Genomic DNA, 19450 nt, shown 5'->3' with positions numbered 1-19450 from the left:
TCTACGTTGGGCAATTGCTGCTGCGCAAAATCTTGCAACCCTGTTTGTTGTTTGGGGGTGTTGATCTGATAAAAGATAGGTAGCATAAAATACAGGATCCCTACCCGGGATTGATTGGATGATTGGAGATATGGTTAAGAGCCGAAGATCCTGGTAAAAAGGGCAATCTAAAAGAACGTGTGCAACAGATTCCACGCTGCCTGCACCACAAGGGCAAAGGCGCTCCTCCAAGGGAATCTTGTGGTATAATAATAATAATAATAATAATTTAATTTGTGGGTCGCCTATCTGGCCAATGGCCACTCTAGGCGACGTACAATTTAACAACAATACATTACATCATAATAAAATACATCATAAAATACAATATAACAATAAAACAATAAAACAGTTCCAGTACAGAGTAGTAGGCTATTCGTCGTAAAAATTTAACCCTCCCCGTAAGTCCCAAAGGCCTGTCTGAAGAGCCAGGTCTTCAAAGCTTGGCGGAATACATTCAGGGAAGGGGCATGTCGAAGGTCATACGGGAGGGAGTTCCAGAGAGTGGGGGCCGCCACTGAAAATGCCCTCTCTCTTGTCCCCGCCAACCTAGCTGTTTTAGTTGGCGGGATTGAGAGAAGGTCCTGTGTGGCTGATCTTGTTGGGCGGCATGATTGGTGGCGCTGGAGGCGCTCCGTCAGATAAACTGGGCCATCTAGGAGAGCCATCTAGGTATCTGCCATCTAGGAGAGCTGACGGAAGTACGTTGAACTTCGCCAAGGCGAATGCCTTTCTAAGCCTAGGGGAGATGAGAGAGCTTAGATAACGTGCCGTAGCAAAACCCCCGATGGAGTGGGGTGGGCCAGGAACGGTCGCTGCCAGAGCGAGGTGGTTTTGGAGCTCTACATCTAGGATTCGTTGGAGGATAGCATGCCTCGCTTTGTGTAGGCCAAGCCGGGAGATGGCAGGGAGGGAGAAGCCTAAACTAGAGAGTTTCCTGATAATAATTTGTGCCAATTAGATTGGTATGAATCAAAAAATACAAGAGGGGTCCCACAGGGGAAAACCACATCTTTAACCAGAACCTTTATTTATTTATTTATTTATTTATTTATTTTATTAAATTTATTAGTCGCCCATCTGGCTGGTTGTCCAGCCACTCTGGGCGACGTACAAGATAAAACAATACATTAAAACATTAAAATTTAAAACCGTAACAGTAAAAAACCTAACCCACCCCAAAAGCTTGCCTTGAGCGACCAAATATGAGCCTCTATGGAGGGTAGACCTGCTTCAAGTCGCAGGGAATTGTTGGAGACACATGTCGGAATACCCAGTATGGCTCTCAAGAATTTTGTTTGGACAGGTTCAAAAGAAAAGGACCGGGAGTAGACTGTCATCTGGGAGCCATATAACATTTGTGAGATGACTTTCCAGTGGCCACATATGGATGCCACATTCAGTTGCCCCACATAGTGGCTCTTGTCTTGTGAGCAGCTGCATTTGAACAATAGCTCACTGTACAGGTCGGAGTATCCCCACCACCATCACCTCCATACCACTGAGTAGCTTTATTTGGAATGTCAGGTGACATAGAAAAAAACATCCTGTCTATACACCCCAGTTGTCCTTATCCACCAGGGATGATCCATTTCTCCTTTCTTCTCCCTGTTTCCAGTAACTCACTGCCCCTATAAAAATACACTCTTTTTAGTGTGATGCATCACTAACATTTTATTAGTGTGAGTTACCTATCCTGGTCTCTAGAAGTTAAATTTCTGAGTGGGAAATGGATGCATGTGTTTTCTGTCCAGTGCACATGCAGGCAAATGCATGAGCATGAACAGTAAGCACCATGCGATGCACAACCTGCCAATTCGCACACTGCAGCTGCTAACATGTATTTTGAAATGTTGACATGGGCAGTGCTAGGTACTTAAAAAATTTGGGGCAAAGACCTGTAGATGCAAATGTATAATATTTGCATGTGCTAATTTATATGCATAGGTGCAGGTTTAGAATTTAAATGTCACAGAAGACAAGCCAACTAACTTCCCATTCAAATCATGCCAGATAAATTCTTATTTGCACCCACCTCAGATTACCCCAAATAAGTTCCTTGTCATTTAGGCCCAAAATTGTTTCCAACAACTCCTGCTCCAAATCAATTCAATTCTCCTTCGGTTACCCTTGTTCATTGCTCCCCAATCATCTTGTATTATTTTCCCCAATTAATATGCTGCCCAATAATCCAGATCACACACAACAACACAAACCCAAATCAGTTTCCCCAGAATTCATTAACCACATAGAAAAACTTTTAGAAAACATCTTGAGGCCCACCCCTAGCAATACCCCTGGTTGTTGATAACAGACTGTAGGGCAATAATGTTTTTCTGTTGTATCTTTAGCCCAAAGAGCAAAACACCATGCTGCCTCTTCTTTAGCTGGGAGAGGGAGGTGTGTTTTTGCCCCAGTTGATGTCTAACAATTAGTTCCCATGGAAGCACATCACCCGTAGTTTCCCTAACAACTTTGCCATAGACTATTATAGATTATTTGCAGTCATTTTGTCCCCATCAACCCTCTTCTGTCCAAACCCCCAACCTTACAGACAGCATATTATATTATTATCCATGTGCTCTCAATGCTCAAGGAGGCTTCTCTCCTACTGAGGTACTTTCCTCGTGGAGAAGAAACATTTGGTCAAGGATGTCTGTGGTGGGGTTGGGGGAAGAGGGCAAAGCTAGAATCCTTCCTTTTTCTCTCAAACATTTAGCCCAAAGAGAAGTGTTTAGCTGGAAACTTATGTAATGAAGTCACAGGAAAAACAGAGGACATGTTTTGTATTGCAACAGCACCCCGTATAACTAACTCAGGTGGATCACAAGAGAGAACTTTGCTTGAGGCCTTAGGGGGTCTGGACTTGAAGACCACCTTGGGGATTAATTTCAGCTAAAGCTTACCTCTGCAATCTGTTAATGTTAGAGCTCAGCTATGGAAAACCAGAAGTCATGCAGGGCTGACTCTGAGGCAAAGTTCCTTCCACCACTGAACAGCCTCAGCCCATTTCCATGCATCTGGGATCACGAAGCAAATATTGTGGGATGAAGCGTGTGGCATCAAGCAAGCTTGAGGTCTTATACCTGTCTTTGTAGGTACAGGATTAACCACTGGTGTCCTACCCATTGGCAGTTGTGATTGGCCTTGTTTGTTGAGCTGCATAGTCAACTAGTCTGGCTTTGCAAAAGGGCCTTCTTGAGATGTATGGAAACCAGCTGAGAACATTGGCCTCCAGTGTTCAGGTTGTTTCTCCCCCCCCCATTTCTACAGATTGACCTCAAGGTTATAAAATACAACGTGCACGGAAAGTTCTTAGGCTGGGAAGATGTGAGACGAGCTACGCTGCAAGTAAGTCAGTCTCTTTCTCGCCTTAATGCACTGTTGTAGTGTTGTTGCTTTTTGCCTTGATTGCTAAGAGAGGTTGGAGGAAGTTCTTATGTAGCCATCCCCCCCCTTATTGCCCCCCAGCAAATGGGATTCAGTGATAGACTGCCCCTGGACTGGAGGTTTCATATCACCATCATGCCCAGTAGCCATTGATGTTTATGTCTCCTCATCTTTATTTAAACACATATATGTGGCACTTTTCAAATATCTCTAAGTGGAGTCTAAGCCCCTTTTAAACCCATCTAAGCCACTAGCCACCACCACATCCTGGCCAGCAAATTCCTTAAGTTAATTTTGCATTGTGTGCAGAAGGGCTTCCTTTTGTTTGTCCTAAATTTACTGCCTGTCATTTTTGTCGGAGGACCTCTGAATTCTAGTGGCAGCATGTGAGACGAAAAGGATATACTAAGGCTGCAATCCTAACCATGTCTACTCAGAAGTAAGTCCAAGAGGACTTACTCCCAGGTAAGTGGGGCTAAGGTAGCCTTCCCAGCCTGGGGCTGATGGGCGATTGTCCATTAGGGTGAATGGGTCACTGCTGGATAATATAATACATTTTAGTATGCCCAGTTAGCAGAATTGGCATGTTAATTTCACAGACATGCCAAGAGAGAAAGATGGAAATTACCGATGAGCACCATTTCTGCCTCTCTCTTCTGTTTTTTGTCCTCTTAGCTCTGCCCGAACAGACAGAGTGTACTGGATGCTGCATTTCTGTTTGGAACTTCATACAATGAGTCTGTAAGTGTTGACTTATTCCAGAGAGAGTATGGATAACCTTTTTCAACCTGATGGTTGTCTTGCCCTGTTGCAACCCTTCTTGGGGGGGGGCTGCATACCAGAGGTGGGCGTGCCCCCAAAGCATCAGACCACACACAAGCAGATGCATACACATAAGAGCACTCACGTGCACAGAAAGGTAGGGGGAAAGGCAAGCAAGAGAGGGTTCAGACTGCATACGCATCTCCTCTCTGTTTTTGCGGCATGCATAGATTCAGTGCTGTTCTGCAGGGTGGGACAAAAGATGGCATTTTGATTTAAGGGAACAGGTGGCTGATAGTGGTGCATAGGAAGAGTGCAGCCTTCAGTCAGATTTGCATGGAGGACACCATGTTCTGTTGTGTTCTTCTTTTTTAATTGGGTAAATAAGGATGATTCAGAAGAGTAAACAGATCTCCCTTGCAGACTGCTCCTGGCACAATGAAGACATGTGTGGTAGCATCTAATCATTCTCCTTTGTTATAGTGCACCCTCGACGTCTCCGTCCTACTGCAGAGCGTCCCTGAACCCATCTTTTATGAGATGTTCTTGCAATTTGAGGATGAGGAAGGAAACACCCGATTGTGGCAGGTCCCCATAGAGAATCCTGCAATACTTACAAATAACCAAGGTGACCCTTTCCTCTCTCTGTGTTAGGAGCTCTGGGTATTATAATAGCCCACACAAGCCTTTGCCTCTCCTTCATCATTCATCTGTCTCCTCACACCTGCCCATGCGTTACACATATCCCCAATCTCTTTTTCCTCCGGAATCTTGGATGCAAAACTAATTTCTTTTTCACACTTGTGCCCTGCTCCAAACGATGGAAAGTTTTAGTGCTGCTGTCTTTACAGCAAGTTCCCTTTTCAAGGTGCGTGGCACGTCCATCGGCGATGTCTTTGTATAAATGTGTAGGCTGAGCAGGTATTTTGGAGATGCAGCAGCAAGCACACAGGTCAGAGCTATTAGGGATGTCACACGGCATTGTTTTCTGTTCCGCCCTGTTTTTGTTGCATGCTGCACTATTTTCATTCTGTTGCAGTTTGTCTTCTGCCCAAAACTACTTTTTTTTATCTTGCTGTTTGCTGTGGTGAAATTTACATAACTTATGTAATTTGTGTAATTAATTACATAAGTTATGTAGTTATTACATTATTCCACCCCATTCATTTTGGTGCAAAGGAAACGCAATGCAAATGGGGTAGAGGTGGGGGAAATGTAATCAATTACATATCATGACAGCAACAGCAAGTACCGATCATATTCACTGGCTTGATTTCCTTTCTAGACATGGGACAAGTAAGCGAACATTGGCAATTTCCACTCCTGTTTCTATTATTGTTGGAATTCTCTGAATCCCTAAGTGCACTAGACTAGCCTTTTATTTAAGCCCTTGCCTGGTAGCCAACGGCGATGGGATTGCATTGCAGGCGAATGAGTGGACTAGCAGAGGAGAAGCAATGAAGCACTTTGCCTGTCCTCCGTGTCCAGCATAGAAAGCAAGCGGGGTGCCAGAAAAAGAGGAAAACCCCCACCTCTGTACCCAGGGCAAAAACGTGGTGGGCTTCTGGAGGAAGGGTGGCGCTTACTGCCCCTCCTCTGCCAGCCCCCAAAAGGCTAGTAAATATTTTTGCAGGCTTGTGACTTTTGTGAGCTTGTTTACAAGACTGGTTTTTGACCCACACTTCACAGCGGCATCACTTCAGCCCCCCACCCTACCCCAAATCTCAACCAGCTCCAAGCGCAGCAGCATTGCAACAGCTTAACCTCCTAAAGCTCTTTGGCTTAACATTTGCATACTGCATCACAGGAGTGGCTAACCTTTTTCGGGCTAAGGGCCACATTGACCCATGGCCAACCCTTGGAGGGCCACATGGTGAAGTGAGTCTAGCCGAGAGAGAAAAGGGTGTGCTGAAGCAGAAGCTTAATGCCCCCAAAAAGTTCTGTACACCCAGTGGAATTAATGGTCCTTTGTTAATTGTGTCCATTAATTTCAGTGGGTGTCCTTTGAGCAGAACTATTTTATTTATTTGACTGATTGATATCCCACCCTTCCTCCCAGTAGGAGCCCACTGGATACAACCCTTATTTTTTAATGACAAGTGATAGTTGACTGCTTAGAACAGAGTTCATAGCATCATGCAATACATAGAATACTATCCTGACTGCATGTCTATCAGTTGCTGCATCTCATTCCTTTCCTTTGGATAACACAAATGCTGAGTCCTCAGTAACGATGGGGGAGAAATTGGATTCAGTTCACATTTAAAGCCAAATGTATCAAATTTGCACTTGTTCTGAAACAGCACGGGAACCGAACACAGCCTTCTTTCAAAATTTGCACTTATCCAAATTTTGCAACGTGGTTCTCCAACCAAGCAATGTTTGCAAAAATGCATACAGTATATTGAGGGAAAGTGTGCATAAAAATAAATATATGAGTGAAAATAACATACAAAAATGCATTGTATTAGGAGAAAACTGCTTGCAAAAATGTGTACATTCGTCAAAACTGCATACAAAATGTGTTTAGTAGGAGAAAGACTAAAATGCTGGAGAATTTTCATGAGGATTTTTAAAAACCAAACTGCTGCGGAAATGCGAAGAACAGAATCTGAGATTGGAAAACTGAGAGAACTGAAATGACAGGTCTTTACATCCCTAGTCCTCAGCTTACAAAAACATTTTCTCTCTTCCCTGCCTCCTGCCCAAATATTTTTGTCAGCATCTCTTTCTCAGAAGCTGCAAAGATTTTTTCTTGTGGACGGACTGTCCGGCAGAAGAGAGAACCTGTCCAATGCCCCAGCAACTGTTACTCTTGCAGCCGAGCTGCTCCTCAGGTAAAAAGAACAATAGAAAATGAGGAGTGCAGGTGGGGTGGACGCGTGCAAGGAAGAGTATTGCTTCCTACAGTTGGTCCAATGATGAAGCATACTCCCCCTTACAATCGTCCTTGAACGTCTGATGGGCAGGCATTGTGTGGAATTTAACAGCTCCAAAAGTACCTGACTGGGGGGGGGATTGCTGTGAACCTGCCCTTCCTAAATTAAAAGGGAGGGGGAATGAGGAGTTCATTTTGACATGTCTCGGACATATAAGGCTGCATTTAACAGGCACATTTATTATTTATTTTAAATGCAAATAGCAGCTGCTCTGTGTGATAATTATCAAGGCTACAACAGGCAAAGTGGGGGATTTAACCCTTTGCTCCCTGCTATGGTCCTAATGAATATCCCCCCCTTTGACGCTGCTATTTGCATGGTGAGGGAATCCCTTGAAATTCAAACAGGTATTTCAGAGATGCGATTTTTGTTGGGACCCTGGCTGGGGAGGGCAGGTGGAGAGAGAGAAAGAGAGAGAGTTAAATTCCCCCTTCCTGCCCTCCCCAGCCACAAGGAGGCTCAGTCTTCCCTGGCAATGCTATTTACATAGCACGAAACCTGCAGGTCAATTGCTTTCACACAATTAATGGGATGTCTCATTTGGCCCTGAGGCAGGGATGGGGAAGATCAGGTCAGCGCTCCTCTCGAATGCGCCCTCCATGCATCTCTGCCTGGCCCTCAGAACTCTGCCCAGGCCACGGCCCTCAGTCTATTGATTTTAGTTGGCTGGAATGTGCCCTTGAACTTGTCATAACGCCTCTTGCTGCTTGCCTGGATGGAGAGTGGTGTGTGTGTGTCTGGCCACACCAACGTTTGCCACCCCCACCACTGTCAAGCAGCCCTTGGAGAAGCAACGTGGCCCTCGTGCTGGAAAAATCTTCCGCACCCGTGCCCTACTGTGCCTGTAGTAGAGCCATCAGCATCCTAAGATCTGGCATGTCTGAAGTGCGTTAACCATGGCTGCCTTCTGCCCAGTTAGCTGCTTTCCCCTCCACTGCAGTCCCTCCTTTCCTCCGTAGAGGCTGAAAGATCCATCACTCCTCCCTCGAACTGCTGGCTTTGTCCTCCAGCTAATCTTTCTCCCGTCCTCCTTTCTCCTGACTTACACAGTGTACACCTGCCAACCGGGACTCCTGGAGACAATCCCCCTTTCCTACTGACAGTGAAATACGCAAAGCGGAGCAGTGCTGAAGTCGCCCAGGCAAGAGTGTGTGGCATCAAGCCTTCCTGGAGGAAGAGAAATATATATGTGCGCAGCAGCAGCAGCTGAAACAACAAGGCTGGCTGGCTGGATCCCCCCCCCCAACCCCTGCTTCAATGTTTTTCCCTTCCCCCCAGGCCTCTCCAGCAGCTGTTGCTTCGGCAGGTGTTAATTAGAAATGGGTTTGTGCTGGGGGATTGTCAGGAGTTGAAAGCAAAGGCTTCTGTTCCTCCTGCCTGTATGGCCTGACCTCCTGCGAGGAAGCTGCCTCTGCCAGTCTGATGAGAGGAGAGGGTGCCCAAGGAGCAGACTGTGCAAATGGAGGCAGGCAGGCAGGCAAAGCAAGTCTGCCATACTGGCTCAGTGGGAGAGCAGCTGCTGTGCATGCAGAAGTTCCCAGGTTCAATCCCTCGCATCTCCAGGGTTTTTTTTTATTAAAGGATTATGTGGCCGGTGATGGCAAAGACCATTCTCTGCCTGAGACCCCCAGAGAGCTGCTTCATATGTTCATAGGAGTAGTAAATTCAGAGTGCACAGGTGATAGCACTTCTCTTGGATTGCTTTAAAATTATTATTATTATTATTATCTTATACCCTGCCCTTTTTCCAAAACGTTTTCCAAAAAGAGGATTAGGGAAATGGCTGCTAGCAACGATAACTGTGTTCTGCCTCCACTGTTGGAGACAGTATACCTCTCAATGCCAGTTGCTGGGAATCGTAGGTAGGGAGAATGCTGTTGCGCTCAGGTCCTGCTTTCGGGCTTCCCATTGGGACATCTGGTTGGCTGCTGTGAGGACAGGAAGTTGGACTAGAGGGGCCTTTGGCCTGATCCGGTTACAGGGCTTATGTTCTGTTCTGGTCCTGACGGGCAAACTAGCTCAGGTCCCCACTGGGGAGATCCAACTCTTAATGACTTTTCAGTGCCAGCTGAAGACCTATGTATATAAACAGTTCTCTGTGCAGGGTATTAATGTTTAAGCAGAGTATTTGAAACTGTTGCAGCCTTTGCCATGTTGGTGCTCTGCTGAAGTTCTGGACTACAACTTCTATCTGCCCTAGCCCAGCACAGCCAACAGGAGCTGTAATGCAAAAACATCTGGAGAGTATCGCCTTGGCAAGGGCCTTTGTACTGGTTCTGCTGAGGTTCCTCTATCTTTCCGTGGCTGCATGATTCTGTGGTTGATATTTGTGGCTTTAATGTATTTGATTGTGTCCCCTGCCACCCGGTTTTGCTTGGTGATGAAGAACAGGCTAATTTTTTTTGTTTTTAAGTAAGTAAACCTCAGGTTTCTCCATTGAGATTCAGGGTTGGAGTAGTCAAAGCCACCACAAACGTCCTCTAGCTGGGCTGAGCAACTCCGCCCAAGTCTTAGGTGTTTTGCATATGATTGTAGTAGAGGAACTCTGGGAGCTTCCAGACAATCACTGTTTTCTAGTGGAATTCGGTCACTTACTGGCAAATTGACATCCTTGACACCTCCATGTAAGGCTGGGAGAAATTCCCTGCCTGAAAACCTGGACAGCCACTGCAAGTCAGTGCAGATTAGGGGTGCCCGAACTGTGGTATGTGAGTGTCATTCATGTGGTCTGCGGCATATCTGCGTTAAATATTCTTGTTGATTTTTAATTGTATTTTAATTGCTTCTCTTATTTCTTAAATTTTATTTTATTGCATTTGATTGTATTACAGTTTGGATTCTATGGGATGTAATAAAATACAATATGTAAGAAATAAGATGTGTAATTAAAAATCATACAGCATCTAGCACAGCGCACTCCAATTGTTACAAAAGGCAGAAAAACCCTTAAGTGGTCCACCAAGACCTTCAGCAATTTTCAAATGGTCCATGGGAAAAAAATGTTTGGTAACCTTCTGGTGTAGACAGCACTGAGATAGATGAACCAGTGGTCTGACTCTGTGCAAGGCGGCTTTCTGTGTTCCAAATTAAAATTGATTGGGAGCTCTTGTGTCACAAACTTGCTTCCTCCAAAAATTTGAACTTTTTGCAATAAGGAAAGTGGTTTGGTGCAATGTCATGTAAACTCCCTGAAAACAAATCTGAACAAGTGCTCATCGAACAGCCAACATTGTCTAGTGTTCTTCAACTCTGGGTCCTCTGGTGTTTTTGGACTACACCTCCCATGATCCCTTGACCAGCGGCTGAGCTGGGTGGGGATGATGGGAGTTGTAGTCCAAGAACATCTGGGGACCCAAGGTTGAAGAACAGTGGCCTAAATTTCCTGCAAGCAAATCAGGATAAATGAATGCTCAATAGACAGGTTTCCTGTCCCTTCAGTCTTTTTTTGGCCACTGCCTGCCTGTCCCCAGTGACGGCTTCATCCCCAGCCTCAGTCAGTGTTGTTGCCCTTTCTCTTTGCATCCTTCAGGGGTCTCCTGCAGCTAAAGATGGTTATGCACAGGAGGGATCCCTTTGCTACTTTCAGGAAGAGGAGAGAAAAACCCTCCCTGACAGGGTGGTTTGTCAAAGAAGGTGGATTGCTAATGGACAAAAGTCACTGAGGAATGAGCCTGCCATTATTTTTTGTTAATATAGCGTAAGGTAGTAGGACTGGGCTGCTGTTTCTTGCATAAACAGAACGGGGGACATTCTCTATAAATATACACATACTGAATTCATTCCCAGAGTGTGGATCCTTTCATAGCCAGAACAGTAGCAGTCATGCTCAAGAGTGAAGTATTAGCAGGCTTGGGGGAACTCTTTAAGGTTTTCAGAAATACAAAAATGTTGTAGGAAAAGCCCCCTAAGTTGGTTGAACAAAAAATAAAACAGTCCAATGAAGGCTAAGCTTGCTCAGGTGGGCATGGAATAGCGACCGATTGGGTGGGTGGGTAGGTGAGAAAACTGGAGAGGGGAGTGGAATGGAGTATCCTGGACAAGGGGTTGGGTGGCTGGCTGAAACGCTGACACAGGGCTCTCCATACTGCAACATTTTGTTGTAGTTTCCATTTGCACTTTGTAAAAAGAAAAACTCCTACAGAATTAGACTTTTTTTGGGGGGGGAAACCATTTTGAACTTCCTGTTGTATGAGCAAGAAGATGCCAAAGCATTCAACATTAAGTCTTTTGTCAGCTTAGCCAAATTTTGCATGATATTTTCCAAAGTCACTCACTGTAATGACCTCAGATGAGACTTTGCCCACAACCTGCAGTTTATATGCCTGTTTTCTTTCCTGTTGTTATGTTTTCTTTGCACTATTTCTTTATAGGTGTCGTTTTCAGTCTCTTATATTCAGGATCCTGGAACCGCTCAGCAAGCTACAGATGTGAGTAACCCTCATAGCAGGATTCCAGAAGGGTAGCTGTGCATGTTTTGTCTTCAAAGACTCTTTTTGTTGGTTTTGCTATGCTGACTCTTAGGTTTAGTATGGCTTCAGCTTTTGTGGGCCAGGGCCCACAGACAGAATGAGTTCTAGGCAATGCAAAACAAATGCTACGATAAATCTGTTCATCCTTTAGGTGTGGCAAGACTCTTTGGGGTCACATTAAGAGGGCCAAAATATGTGTTGTTAAAAGCCTTTTTTAATTACCATGCTTAATCACTACCACTAGGGAGTGAAAATTGCTGATGTTCACTTATTTATCCCATATCTGGAACAGAAATCAATCCAGCAAATACAATTGGTATTTGCTGCTGTTGCTACTTTCAGTCCACAAATGATATGTAATTGATTGCATCCTCCCCTCATTTGCATTGTGTTTCCTTTTGACTGAAAGGGATAAGGTGGAATGATGTAATGACAAGGTAACATGTAATTTACAGAGTTAAATATGTAAATTATGTAAATTAGATAATTTTGCCAGAGTGGACAGCAAGACAAATAATGTAATTTAAAAAAAAAACAAATTACAGCAGATCAGAAACAGTGCTGCATGCAGCAAGTACAGGGCAGAACAGGAAACAATGCCTTCTTACATCTCTGCTTCCATGTTTCTTTCTTTGGAGAGACCCACCACAGGGCTCTTCAATCTAGATCAGGACTGTGACATGAGGAAGGGTTTTAAAAAACTCTTTCTCTCCCCCCCCCACAATGCCATTTGCCTCTCCTCCCAAAATCACCCTCTCCCTGAAGCTGCCGTTTGCTCCTGAAGGGTGCAATTTGCATATTGGGGATATGGACTTAGTGATGTTCAATAACGTATAGTTCAGTTTACTTAATCTTAAAGTGGGAGGGGCAATGTGTGGGTTTTCCCTTCCACCTATTTTTCCATTTGATTTCCAGTAGGGATGAGAGAGAAATGTGATTCCATTCACATTTAAAGGTAAACCTACACGTTGTCCTGGGCTCCTACTGCGAGAAAGGGCAGAATATAAATCTAATGTTGTAGTTGTTATGTGCCTTCAAGTCAATTTCGATTTATAGTGACCCTATGAATCAGTGACCTCCAAAACCATCTGTCATGAACCACCCTGTTCAGATCTTGTAAGTTCAGGTCTGTGGCTTCCTTGATGGAATCAATCCATCTCTTGTTTGGCCTTCCTCTTTTTCTATTCCCTGCTGTTTTTACCAGCAGTATTGTCTTTTCTAGTGAATCATGTCTTCTCATGATGTGTCCAAAGTATGATAACCTCAGTTTCATCGTTTTAGCTTCTAGTGATACTTCTGGTTTAATTTGTTCTAACACCCAATTATTTGTCTTTTTTGCAGTCCATGGTATGCGCAAAGCTCTCCTCCAACACCACATTTCAAATGAGTTGATTTTTCTCTTATCCGCTTTTTTCACTCTCCAACTTTCACATCCATACATAGAGATCAGGAATACCATGGTCTAAATGATCCTGACTTTAGTGTTCAGTGACACATCTTTGCATTTTAGGACCTTTTCTATTATTATTATTATTATCTTTATTTATACCCCGCCATTTTTCCAAAACTGGAACTCATGGCAGCTTCCAGATAAAAAATACATATAATTAAATACATACAAAGTCTACATTAAAATAAGATTAAACTATTTCCAATATTAAAACCATACATACATATAGCTAAAAAAGTTCAAACTAGTTTAAAAATGATATAATAGACATGAGCAATGCAGCACCCTTCACGCCCTATTCTTAGCCTTCAATTCCAAAGGCTTGTTGGAATAGGAAGTCTTTGCTTGTCGGCGGAAGGACTGCAAAGGGGGGGGTCATTCTTACCTCCCTAGGAAGGGAATTCCAAAGCCTAGGGGCAGCCACCGAGAAGGCCCTCTCACGCGTCCCCACTAGTCGTACTTGAGGAGTTTTGTGTATTTTCAGAAAGTGCAAATTATGTATTTATTTATTATTATTCTTTATTTGATTTATAATAAGTGAAAGCTAAAGAGGAAAGCACAAAAGCAGGACTACAGCTGAACGTCAAGAAGACTAAAGTAATGGCAACAGAAGATTTATGTAACTTTAAAGCTGACAACGAGGACATTGAACTTGTCAAGGATTTCCAATACTTTGCACAGTCATTAACCAAAATGGAGACAATAGTCAAGAAATCAGAAGAAGGCTAGGACTGAGGAGGGCAGCTATGAGAGAACTAGAAAAGTACTACCCCCCTGTTAAAAAAGCTCCACTGGTTGCCAGTCTGTTTCCGGACACAATTCAAAGTGCTGGTGTTGACCTATAAAGCCCTATATGGCTTAGGTCCAGGCTATTTATCAGACCGTATCTCCCTGTATGAGCCTGCCCGGGCCCTGAGATCCTCAGGAGAGGCCCTTCTCTCAATACCCACATCTCCTCAAGTACGACTAGTGGGGACGCGTGAGAGGGCCTTCTCGGTGGCTGCCCCTAGGCTTTGGAATTCCCTTCCTAGGGAGGTAAGAATGACCCCCCCCTTTGCAGTCCTTCCGCCAACAAGCAAAGACTTCCTATTCCAACAAGCCTTTGGAATTGAAGGCTAAGGATAGAGCATGAAGGGTGCTGCATTGCTCATGTCTATTATATCATTTTTAAACTAGTTTGAACTTTTTTAGCTATATGTGTGTATGGTTTTAATATTGGAAATAGTTTAATCTTCCTTTGAAATTCACACTTCTCTACATTTTACAATGCAGGTCTCCAGCCAAGTAATGTGTCCAAAAATCCATATATAGTGCTAGGGTAAAGTTTGCATAAAAATGCCTGAATTAAAATAACATTAAAAATGCATGATATCAGAGGGATGTGCTTTGCAAAAATATGCATATTAGAATTGCACACGAGGACTTACTTTTAAAAATGCAAACTGTTGTGGAAATGTGGAGAGATGAACTGAAATTTGAGAGACTCACCTGTCCCTATGGATGATGCACACACGCTTTCCTCAGTCCTTGCCTTCCTTCTTCACAGATTGCTTTTGGAGCTCTGGGATTCCTTGCAGTCCTTTATGCTTTGCTGGAGACCAGCACTTGGGCCCGGCGATCTCGACTTCCGAACATAAACTTTATGGTAAGGGTGATGGTTTTCCTTTCATGTATGAGCTGCTGAAAATTGGGTCATGCCTCAGTCCAAAGAATGACATGTTGCTCAATTCCCTCTCTCTGTTTACTAGACATGATAGGTATTCTTCCGCATGCCTGCACTTTGCTAGCATGTGCTCAGCTATGGAAGATAGCGTAGCTTGCATTTTGCTCCATTTGCCATGCAGTTCCCCCCTTAATTCAAGATTTTATTCCCTTTGGATTTTTTTTATTATTTTTTCTGCAGATCATCGTGAAATTCTTTGCCTACTTCAGTGGATCTCTGGCAAATGTCTTTTTCATGGTCAGCCTGGGAATTGGCATTTATTGGCTCATAGTTTTCAAGGTGAGTTACTCTCAGGCCTAGAATTCTCCTGCAGGCATCTGACACAGTGGATCTTTCTTACTCTTGGTCTTGGAGGTGATGTCTACCTATATATATATTCTCCACCCTTCTTCCCAGAAGGAGTCAGGGCAGCAAACAAAAACACTAAAAACCACTCTAAACCATCTTAGAAGACTTTGAAACATATTAAAACAAAGCATTTTAAAAAACATATTAAAACAAAGTATCTTTTAAAAACAATCTTTTTTAAAAAGCATTAAAAACATCTAAAAAAGTAAAAATTAAAAAAGGAATTCAGACGCAGACACAGACAGGGATAAAGTATCTACTTAAAAGGCTTGTTGAAAGAGGAAGATCTTTCCAATGTAACCAGGAACAACCAGTGTAACATAGGAAGCTGCTTTGTCCATCTCGCTCAGTACTGTCAACACCGGCTGGCAGCAGCTCTCCAAAGTTTCTCCCAGCCTTACCAGAGATGGCAGGGATTGAACTAAGGACCTTTTTGCATGCAAAGCATGTGTTTGCCAGTGAGCTGGGCCCCCAGATTGTGCCCCCTAATGAGGCTGCAGGTTCTGTGCTGGGACAGCTGTTACCTTGTTAAAAAGGGATGATGAGGTATGAGCCCCAAGAATTGTCCATAGAGAAACACCTTTTGTGTCCTGTCCTCATTTTCGGTCCTTCTCCCTAGGGTCAACAGTTTTCTGCAGTTGAGGTGATGCTGCCTGCTGGTGGTAGCCGAATAGAAACCAACTTCATCATCTACTTGCTGTGTGCTCTTGCATTAAAGGTAAGAGCCCCGGGAGAGCTGAGTGTTTGAGATTTGGGGGAAATGGAGAAGGCTTTGTCACTGCATCTCACGGAGAAATGTCAAAGTTTTAAAAGATGGCATAACTAACAACAACAAAAAAAACCAAACACACAAACCTCTGACAGGAAAGGTGGTTTGGGCAGCTCTAACCTAGAAGGAAATCTTACGCCATTCCACAACTTGAGGGACTCGGCGAAGCATCTGAAGCTTTAGCAAGACTGAGACAGATGTGCACAGCTCCCTGGAGCAAAAGTCTGTGCTGTAGGCTTCATTTAGTTTTAACCATCATGGCTTTCCTCCAAGTTACCCTGGGAGGCTTGTGAACAGGTAAAAATGGATAGGTTTCCAAAAGAAAATGAACCTTGGGTGCTGGATAATTGCAGTTTTATTAACCTAAGCCTTGTAATTCAGGCTACTGTTGTTTTCCTATGGCCTGCTGCCGATGATGATGTCTCAAAGCGGCATACCAATATGTAACATGTTAGTGTTCAGAATGGCTTCTCACATTAGTTTGTTGTAATCCTTAGTGGGAAACCTGGTGCCCTTCATACGTTGCTGGACTACAGCTCCCATCATCCCTGACCATTGGCCATGCTGGTTGGAGCTGATGGGAGTTGGAGTCCAGTAACATCTGGAGGGCGCCAGGTTTCCCTACCACTGCCTTACAACAAACCTGAAAGATAGATCTGTATTATTGTCCTCATCTTGCAGTGGGGTGCTGAGGCGGTGAGAGAGCTGTTTGCCTAAGGCCTCCTGATGAGTTCATGGCGCAGGGGAAGTTAATATATCAGCATATGGGAAGCAGCCTTATACAGGGACAGACTATTGATCCGTCTCTTGTTAAAAAAAATTAATGAACTGGATTCCCCCCCCCGCCCTTCACCATAAGGTCCCAGGGCAGGTTACAAAATATAAAAATACAATAATGAAATCAGTTAAAACAATTTGCAATCAGAATAACTTAGCCAGTGGTGGCTGGTGCCCATTGGGACTGGTGTGGCGGAAGGCAGGGAGCCCAAACAATAGGTGGAGCTAATGAGCTGCAGGGCAACTCATTCTAGTTTTGCCCCCATCCTCCTCCTCCCAGGTGAGCTCTACAAGGGCAACTCTGAGGCTAAGGAAAAAGAGGGAGCCGATAGCCAGAGTCACCCCCTGAGCTGCAGGGTTGAGACTGTGCTGGGACTATCGAGGGTCAAGTTTTTCCACCTGCTTTGCCACCTCGTCCCTGCTCTTAGTGACATTTTTCTGGGGACTGTCCTTTACTGGGAAGATGAGTGCTTTTGGTTTTTAGCCGTTGTTGCTTTTAGAAATGCTAGGATTTTGTTGGCTTTGTAAATTGTATTGTTTTTGTTTGTATCGTGTATTTGTGTTTTTCCATTTGTGTGTAAGTCGCCTTGGGGGCCTTTTTGGCCAAAAGGCGGCCTAGAAATAAACCATAACATAACCCCCTGAGCTGGTTGTAAGGAAGGAAGTAGGCAAGTGGAGTCTGGCTGAGGGTAAATTGAGTTTGGTGGGACAATACTCCATTTGCTCTAATGAACCAACATCCACTGAATCTAGCCCAGAATTGCCTACTCTGAAGGTCAACAAGTCTCCAAGGCTTTTATACTCTGGTCTTTCTCAGCTACCTAGGACTGAATCTTGAACCTATCGTTGTGTCACTGAGACATAATCCTCGGTGGCTCCTTTTGTTCCAGACCTTGGACCTCATACATATCCTGATAACCCAGTTAACGGTCTCCATCTTCCTGATAGACTGGGAGAAGCCAAAGGACAAACAAGTGTTTAAAGCGTCTATGGGTAACTGTTTGCTTTTGTTTCCCGAGAGGTTGTGTGCATTTTGAGGGGTAAATTTACTGCAAGTAGAGATGGGGGAGAAATTTGATTCAGTTTGCATTTAAAGGAGAATCTTTCAAATCTGCGCTCTCAGAAACAATATGAGAACCAAAATACGGTTCTGTCGTGAACTCTACAGTACAAGGTGTAGCTGAGAGAGAAATGTGATGGATAATTGAGATTCTGGTATAAAGTGATGAATAACGTAGCAGTTGATGAGTTAAGTATTTGATTGTATAGGAACGTAATTTTAATTTGAGGTTACAGTTTTCTTTACTCCCATTAAAACAGGGGTGGGGAACCTCAGACCTGGGGCTGAATGTGGCTCTCCAGGCCTTGGGACTCTCCGCAAGCTACACCTACTCCCCAGCTACCCCTGGTCTAGGCTAGCCAAGGAGGAAAACTTCCAGGGCAGCATGCCAGTCAAGTTCTATCTACAAATCCCTGATTGGCTTGGAAGAGTGAGCCAATTTTTATTTATTTTCTTACATTTATATCCCGCCTTTCTTTCATCAAGAAACCCAAGGCGGCATACATGTGGTTCCCAGTTGGTCTCCCATCCAGGCATTGACCAGGCCCAGACCTGCTTAGTTTCAGCAAAGTGGTGTTCTCATGTGCCTTCAGACCATACCCTGGGACCAATGGCTTCCCTTTTCTGCCTCCTATAACTGCTTGTAGTTCCAAGGTTGTGCTCAGCCATTTTAGATAAAGCACAACCGGAACATAATCCCTTTTTATGTTTCCTCCCTTTATATCTCTTCACTGGGCCACCCTACAGCTGTGAGCAAAGTCTCACAGTATTCAGGGCGTAACTGTGTGGCTTCTGAGCACTTTACTGAGTGGAGCATGGAACGTTTGACACTGTGTGATTGCTACTAGAGGATGTTCTTGAAGATCAAAAACTTTGACTCCCAGAAAAATGAGAGCAATGTTACCTACAGCACATCCGCACAGCTGTTGTGCGATTCTTGCTTGTTTAATTAGCGTTGGCAAATCACTTCAAGGCCCTTGGTACTTCTGGGAAATCAGCAGGCGCCTGTTCCAGGAAGCAGCTTGCTGCAGACTGTAACGATTTCATATCGGGAGAGGTAAATTAACATAAGCAAGGGCTCAAGGAAACCCAGGGGCGTTGAGCTTTGCACTTTGCCAAAAATCCGATAAGCTCATGCAGAGTCCTCAAATAAAGCCAATTGTTTCTGCTTCATTGTGTCCCCCCCCCTTGCTTCAGGAGATCAGAGGGCTACTTCCTCTGTGAGCGCCTGGAGAACTTTTCTGATCGCTAATGAGTGGAATGAGATCCAGACCCACAGGAAAGTGAACGCTTCGCTCCAGTTGTTTGCTGTCTTGCTGCTCCTGGAGGTGAGCGAGATTAAGGAAAGAAAGGAGTTGCTATGCAGTCCCTGCATTCTCCTAAGTGATAACTTTCCCCCTTCTCAAGGTCACAAATGCAGACACTTAGGGCCAAGGAGTGCAAATCTTTTGTTTAGATTAGTGATGGGGGACAAGGTGAACCTACCAAATTCACACTTTTCAAAGCAATACGAGAACCAAAAGATGGACATCCTTCAAGATTTGCTGTGCAGTTCTCTAGCAAAATGTGTTCAAAAGTGCATTATTAAGGTAAAATAGAAATGCATTTATTGTTGAAAAGATCATGCAAAGATGCATTGTATTGGGAAAACTGCTTTGCAAAAATATGTATATCAGTCAAAACTGCATGCAAAAATAGGTTTATTAAGGGAAATTTGCACTAGA

General features: G+C 44.1%; 1 protein-coding gene across 1 annotated transcript in view; it reads left to right on the top strand.

Moving 5' to 3' along the window:
* Positions 1–19450, top strand: part of LOC133369111 (meckelin-like) — a 39559-nt gene that overhangs the window by 6233 nt on the left and 13876 nt on the right. Inside the window, exons 6-16 of the mRNA XM_061594019.1 lie at positions 3313–3390; positions 4105–4170; positions 4675–4819; positions 6914–7028; positions 8181–8271; positions 11501–11557; positions 14596–14694; positions 14953–15051; positions 15740–15838; positions 17557–17659; positions 18924–19054. Coding sequence (XP_061450003.1) covers positions 3313–3390; positions 4105–4170; positions 4675–4819; positions 6914–7028; positions 8181–8271; positions 11501–11557; positions 14596–14694; positions 14953–15051; positions 15740–15838; positions 17557–17659; positions 18924–19054 — 1083 coding nt within the window. The remainder of the gene's footprint in view (positions 1–3312; positions 3391–4104; positions 4171–4674; positions 4820–6913; positions 7029–8180; positions 8272–11500; positions 11558–14595; positions 14695–14952; positions 15052–15739; positions 15839–17556; positions 17660–18923; positions 19055–19450) is intronic.

The sequence above is a fragment of the Rhineura floridana genome, chromosome 13 (assembly GCF_030035675.1).
Source record: "Rhineura floridana isolate rRhiFlo1 chromosome 13, rRhiFlo1.hap2, whole genome shotgun sequence".
Lineage (NCBI taxonomy): Eukaryota > Metazoa > Chordata > Lepidosauria > Squamata > Rhineuridae > Rhineura > Rhineura floridana.
The sequence above is the reverse complement of the archived record's forward strand: the minus strand, read 5'-3'. Positions and strand labels throughout refer to the sequence as shown.